This window comes from Antrostomus carolinensis, unplaced genomic scaffold (genome assembly GCF_000700745.2).
Source record: "Antrostomus carolinensis isolate BGI_N321 unplaced genomic scaffold, ASM70074v2 scaffold13283, whole genome shotgun sequence".
Classification (NCBI taxonomy): domain Eukaryota; kingdom Metazoa; phylum Chordata; class Aves; order Caprimulgiformes; family Caprimulgidae; genus Antrostomus; species Antrostomus carolinensis.
In genome coordinates, this window is record NW_010303255.1 from 1 (window position 1) to 6,105 (window position 6,105).

Below are 6,105 nucleotides of genomic sequence, written 5' to 3' on the forward strand. Positions count from 1 at the left end.
CGTTCCAGCGGGGGAAGAATTAAACGACAGATTGCAGCGTCTGGTTGTTTCCAGGCCAAGTTCAGGCAATTAGGAAATCCCCTTCCTGCTGTGGTGAGCAGCGGGGAACGTAGGATGTGTTTAGTTAAATGTTGATTAATGACAACGCTGCGAGCTGAGGTGCTGCTGGGGCTCCCAGACCTGCCAGGAGCTGGGGATGCTCCAGTGCCAGAGCTGGTGCTGCTGCTCAGCACTAACACCAGCCATTGTCCCAGCACCCGGTGACTTTATGTTCATGGAATCATCAAATGGTTTGGGTTAGAAGGGACCTTTCAAGGTCATCTAGTCCAACCCCCCTGCAGTGAGCAGGGACATCTTCAACCAGATCCGATTGCTCACAGCCCCATCCATCTTGACCTTCAATGTTTCCAGGGATGGGGCTTCTACCACCTCTCTGGGCAACCTGGGCCAGTGTCTCACCACCCTCGTAAAAAAAAATTTCTTCTTTGTGTCTACTGTAAATCTCCCCTCTTTTAGTTTAAAACCATCACTCCTTGTCCTGTTGCTACAGGCCCTGCTAAAAAGTTTGTCCCTATCTTATAGGCTGCCTTCAAGTATTGAAATACTGCAATAAGGTCTCCTTGGAGCTGCCTTCTCTCCAGGCTGAACAATCCCAAATCTCTCAGCCTTTCCTCATAGGAGAGATGTTCTGTGGGCAAACTGGGTCTCACTCTGCATTCAATCAGCTCAAACCCACAAATAGCACTGTGAGGGAAGACTTAATGCTTCTAATCATACAGTGCAGCTTTTGGGTCGAGGGTGTAAGGAGGAAAAGTATTGCTGATGCTTCACTGACATGTCCTACTGTTAAGGCAATGTCAGCATCTAGTTTATGGTAAATAGTTTATAGCTACCAGAAGACAAGCAATAAGGGGAGCAGGCAGGGGAGAGGACCAGTAAGGCAGATTTAGTAGGGTAAGAATTTACCTTTGCCAGGCTGCAGCTGATGCCAGACATCTGTAACAGGTTTTAACAGATCAAGGAAGAGTCACAGCCAATGGTGGATATTTAAAATTTTATTTGCCTCTAATTTATTCTCATAAAAACACTCTAGTCTATCTGGGTTTAGTATTCAGGCAGTACAGACTTCTGATATTATCAAGAGTGACACTAGAGAAGCAGTACAAACCAATCTACTTTAGCATGTAACCAAGCCCAGGTGGAACTAAAACCACCCACACTTGTAAAAACTAATTGGCCTGCTTTCTTAGGCTTTATAGTTAAAATACAATACTCAGTAAATCGTTATATTCACCAACCCATATAAATAAAACCTAATACGATAAAATGGGAACAGCTGAATGTGCAAGAGTCAGAGTAAAAATATGTATTTTGCTAATTAGAGCAATCACCAGTTAACTGCATCTGTGTTGTAATTGTCTCTTACAGGTGTGAGTTTTCCTCTTCATTGCCAGTTAAAGTTCATCACTTTCATACAGTCCAGACTGCTCAGCCAAACGCTGAAACTCTCCTTCTGGTGAGAAAGCTTGTTTCACATCCAGTCCTCTTCCATTAAGTGCCAAATACTTGCTAAAAGTTGGTCGAACCCGTAACTGCTTTGGGGCTGGCAGTGGCTTGTGTACATGTGCTGGAAGAGAGAAAAAAGCCTCTTTCAGAGTCTTCCCAGACTGTGGAAAGACCCATGATAGAGCAACCCAATTGCTTTTTATCTGCAACGTGAACCAGCAAACCCTTAGGAAGAGTTTAACAGACAAGCCCTAAGCTCAGATATCTGGGATTTATATTCACCCTCCTTCTTGGTCTTAATCAAACTGTAGTCTTTAAACAGTATGGATAGCTGTTGCATACAATGTGCAAAAGACATATCATGATGTCTTGGTCCTCAACAAGAGTTTTTCCTGGGATAGTTACTTTTTGTCTAGTTCATTATCTTCAGAAAGAAATCCTCCCAGCAGGCTAAGCTTCATTAGATTAATCTGGGGGGTCTGTTCTGAATACAGGTGCCAGTTTCAGTTGTGGTTGTGGCACTGTGATGTGGTACTTACTTGCAACCTCCAGCCTGGCATGGCACGTGGCCACACCTGCTCCGTTGACAGCAGATACAGTATACCAACCAGCATCTTTCTTGTTTGCATTATGAATCAGGAGGCAAATCCTTCCAGTATTGTCATGTAACAAGCTGAAAAATTAACAGTTTTATGTGTAAGTTCTTGGAGAGGGAAGGAGAGAAGACATTGAAATCAGAGTCAGTTTATATACTGAGGAGCTGAGAAAGCCCTAGAACAATTTCTGCAGGGCACTGCGAACTATTTAAATATAAATAAGTCATTTGTGTTACAAGCCACCAGTAATTCACATCGTGATACCATTCAGGTGGCATCAAGGCCCTTCTGTAGCCCCACAGCCTCACAGCATGATGAGGATGTTGCATGTTTCAGTCCTAAATCCACGCATGTTGCATGTTTCAGTCCCAAATCCACGCTTCTCCATGGGCCTTGTAACTGCTGCTAGAATTCAGCGTGGCATATGGTCATGGTGTTTTCTTTCTGTGCCCTCAAAACAAGACTCTGAGCATCATGCCTGTCCAGCATGTGGGCCCATTCACCACGTGTCATGAACAGGAGGCAGATCTTGCTTTCCAACTTGCTGCTTTTAGAAACCAGCCAATTCAAATTCAGCTTAACAAATGCTAGTTATTGTTTTCTAACACACCAATGGCCAACTCATTATAATGAGATACCTTATTCGATCTGTATTATATTGTACCATTTCGTTGTTTCTTTTCCAGTAAATCCGGGGTGTTGGGATAGCAGAGATCTGGCATTCAAGTCTAGCCGTATCTCCTTCAAAAACCTTTTTGCTTTGTGGCTTGAAGATGAAAGTTGGAGGTGTGTGATGTTCTTTTGCTAAATTAAAGAGGACAGGAGTTACTGTAAGTACTGAACACTAATATCTGGGTTGCTTTTTAAGATTTCAGAATGCTAAATTCAGGAGGGCACATGTTCCTTACTGCAACTCCTTACCCTAAAGGCAATTCCCGTGAGCATAAGGGTATAGTAGATACAATCCACTTTAGGAGGAGAGTCAATCAACATATATTATCAGTTCTAGGAGATTAATAACTCCTGAAGTGTCAACATCCCACTACATCTAAATATCCTACTAGAAGTATTTTGAAGAAATATGGCATCCCAGATATATGTATTAAAATAGTCTTGGAAAAGGTAAGGTTTTTGTTATAGTTTGAGCCTGACTATCTGGAGATCTACCTCTGCTTCTTAATTGTTTTTCATTCCAAACACACAGAGGAAGGCATTAGATTACTGAGAATTTTCCATGTATGGCCAGGTAATAAGCAATGCTCCCAGTCTTACCAATTACTTCCACTTTTACTGCAAAAGACGCTTCTCCTGCACGGTTGACAGCCACACATTCGTATGTCCCTGCATCAGATGATTTGACTGCTTCAAAAATAAATGAGTGGAATCCCTTTTCTGACACTATCATCTTATGGAACTGATCTTGATGAACCATCCTTCCATTCTGATACCACATCACATCTGGAGTCGGCAGCCCGCTAACCTGTGAAGGAGAGGAAGACAGTGAAGAGTTAAACAGCTTTAAGATAATAAAAGCCCTTCAGTGCTATAGGGAGTTTGATGCTGATAGAGGATCAAATTGTGATCCTGCTGCAAAGTGTTAATCTTGCCTAGTTTTGAATATTAATGTGGTTCAGCATAGGGAGGAAGGCTCATGAAGTGCCATGGAGAGATGAGCTTTAGCTGCGAGACAGTGGATTCTGTTCCAGCAAACCCCTGTTGTTCCCATCTGTGAGGCAGTTTTGATTAGAGCAAAGATATTAATTGTGGGTTCATGGAAGGGGGAAACTCACCCTTTTAATCCCACATCTAGCACTGTTAGCTGTGCCGCTAACCATACTGTTTTATAGTGCATCTAAATAAAACTGTCCTGCAGACAAGCTCCAGGTTGCCCATGACATTCAGAAGTTAAGCAATTTGCAGCAAAATGGCTAAAGGTCATGCCAAAGTCTGGCAAGAGTTTACTTAAGAAAAATGGATTGGAAGCAATTAGAAAAAAAACAAGCCAAACCACAATCAGCAAACAGCTTTTGCAGTAAAGTTGCACATGCAGAAGACCATGACTCTTCCTTGGCCTAGGGTTGGTACAATTGCCATGCAGTTTCAGGCCATTCTAGTGTTTTGTTTGTTTGTAATTATGGCATTTCCTTGCCAGCCTGTCTGCTCCAGCAAGACCTCAAGAGAGGACTCATTAAAGACAGGCTACTCCTAAATAGGCCTTGCTGAGCATGTGTCCAGCATGTGTCCACTGAGGTCAGTGGAGACCCAGTGCAAAGCACAAGGTCATCTCCCAAAATGCCTTCTTTCAGCAGGGCCTTAATATTCATTCTTCCCAATGAAGTCTAGAAGGTCTTCTGTTGTGGTCTGTATTTCCTACTATTTGGCTTCAATCATATTCTTATGCAGGTAATTCTATTTACATTTTCCAAGGGAAAATGCTGAAACATTTAGCCATCTCCTATTTCTTGGTTTACATTGCCTGGAGAGACACGGCACCATCTGCCATTAGTGCTCTGGCTTATTAAAGTGCAAGGGCATTGCAGTTGAGAGACCTCTCTTCATGCCACACACCCCACACAGCTAATGGAACTGAAAGTGAAAGGCTGGTATTACTTTGAAGTCAAGCCTGCAGAATCGTCCCTCCTCAATAATTATGTCTTCAGGCACTTGTGTAAAACGTGGCTGAAAAAACTTTTCCTGGATTGAGTCATGTCCACGTTCATCTCCTCTTGAGGATGGTCTGCTCCTAAAAAGTGGAGGGAAACAGTTAATTGCATAAAAGTTACCATAGCACAAATGCCATTGAGGCACCCATTGCAGTTAGAATCCCTCAACACCTTTAGGAATCCAGCACTACAGTTCTGGTTTGTCTTTCAGCTGCAAGGCACGAGTTTTGATCAACCATTTATCTTGCTCAAGTTGTTCAATTCAACACAAAAGCTTAATATATGAAACCTTCATTTTTGGCCTAATATGGCAGGGGGGGTTGGAATTAGATGATCTTTAAAGTCCCTTCCAATCCTAACCATTCTATGATTCATTCTATGATATCCAAAAGAATTTACAAGAGCAATGTAGGCTGTGTTTCATCATGCTATGCTTCATCATTTATGTTGTTGGACCTTGCTTTGACTAGAGATTTATATTCTAGAATATGAAGCATATTTGCCCCAGGTACATGGAGTCTTTAAACCTTTAGTGTTATGCTTAGAATTGACCGAGTTAAGATCAGAGGCATCATCAACCATCCACAAATGGTAGTGTTTTAGTTGAAAGGAAGTGAATGAATTTTGCAGTTAATTTAGAAAAAAGTGATAAGTAGTGAAGTAAAACTAACATTGTCTAGAAATGTTTAAAATAAGGTCTTGAATGCACCCCACAAGTTTATGCATTACCTTACATGTGTTGTAGGAACTTGCAGCCTGATGTTTTCTGCATTCTGGTGCTTGGAAAGAGGAAGAGGAGAGGTTAGTTAACTTGGAGAGAAAGTTTTATCTATAAACTGAACAAGAACTCATTTTAAGTTAGTATGCTGACTGCATCTTAATAACAAACCGAATACTTCAGAAGTCACTGGGACAAGAGGTGAAGAATTTTGCATCAGGAGCTGCTACCCTGTTTTCACCCTAGCCTTTGTCATGACACTAACAAGTACTATTAATAGAATGGCACAACTTCTCATCACTCTGCACAGGTGATAGGTGCAGCAGTTTTGCTTGGCACACGATGCTTTTGGCCAGCCAATAACCTTTGTTAGAGGGGAGCAGTACCACTGGCAGTAGCTAAAAGGAGAGCTGAGTACGGAGTGTCCTTCCCAATAGCAGGAATAGAAGTGGAATCGCTGGCAAGGACACTGTATTGTGCCCACTTAAATATGGTACCAATAGCAATGGACACATGCTGAGCTGGAAAATATTTTTCTTTCTAGATCACAGCACCAGCTAAGCTCGCTGACAACTCCACAATCACATGAGCAAATCTGCTAAAGTAGCCAGGATTCATTCCT

The 6,105-nt window shown here is 42.1% G+C and overlaps 1 protein-coding gene across 2 annotated transcripts in view; it reads right to left on the reverse strand.

The window, feature by feature from the left end:
* Window positions 1–1,137: 1,137 nt before the first annotated feature.
* Window positions 1,138–6,105, reverse strand: part of MYOT (myotilin) — a 21,251-nt gene continuing 16,283 nt past the window's right edge. For both annotated transcript variants that reach the window (XM_010164042.2, XM_029084033.1), the window contains 6 exons: window positions 5,495–5,544; window positions 4,713–4,845; window positions 3,375–3,582; window positions 2,741–2,906; window positions 2,046–2,179; window positions 1,138–1,627 (listed from right to left, as the gene is read on the reverse strand). In XM_010164042.2, the coding sequence (XP_010162344.2) occupies window positions 1,455–1,627; window positions 2,046–2,179; window positions 2,741–2,906; window positions 3,375–3,582; window positions 4,713–4,845; window positions 5,495–5,544 (864 nt within the window). In that variant the 3' untranslated portion in view covers window positions 1,138–1,454. The remainder of the gene's footprint in view (window positions 1,628–2,045; window positions 2,180–2,740; window positions 2,907–3,374; window positions 3,583–4,712; window positions 4,846–5,494; window positions 5,545–6,105) is intronic.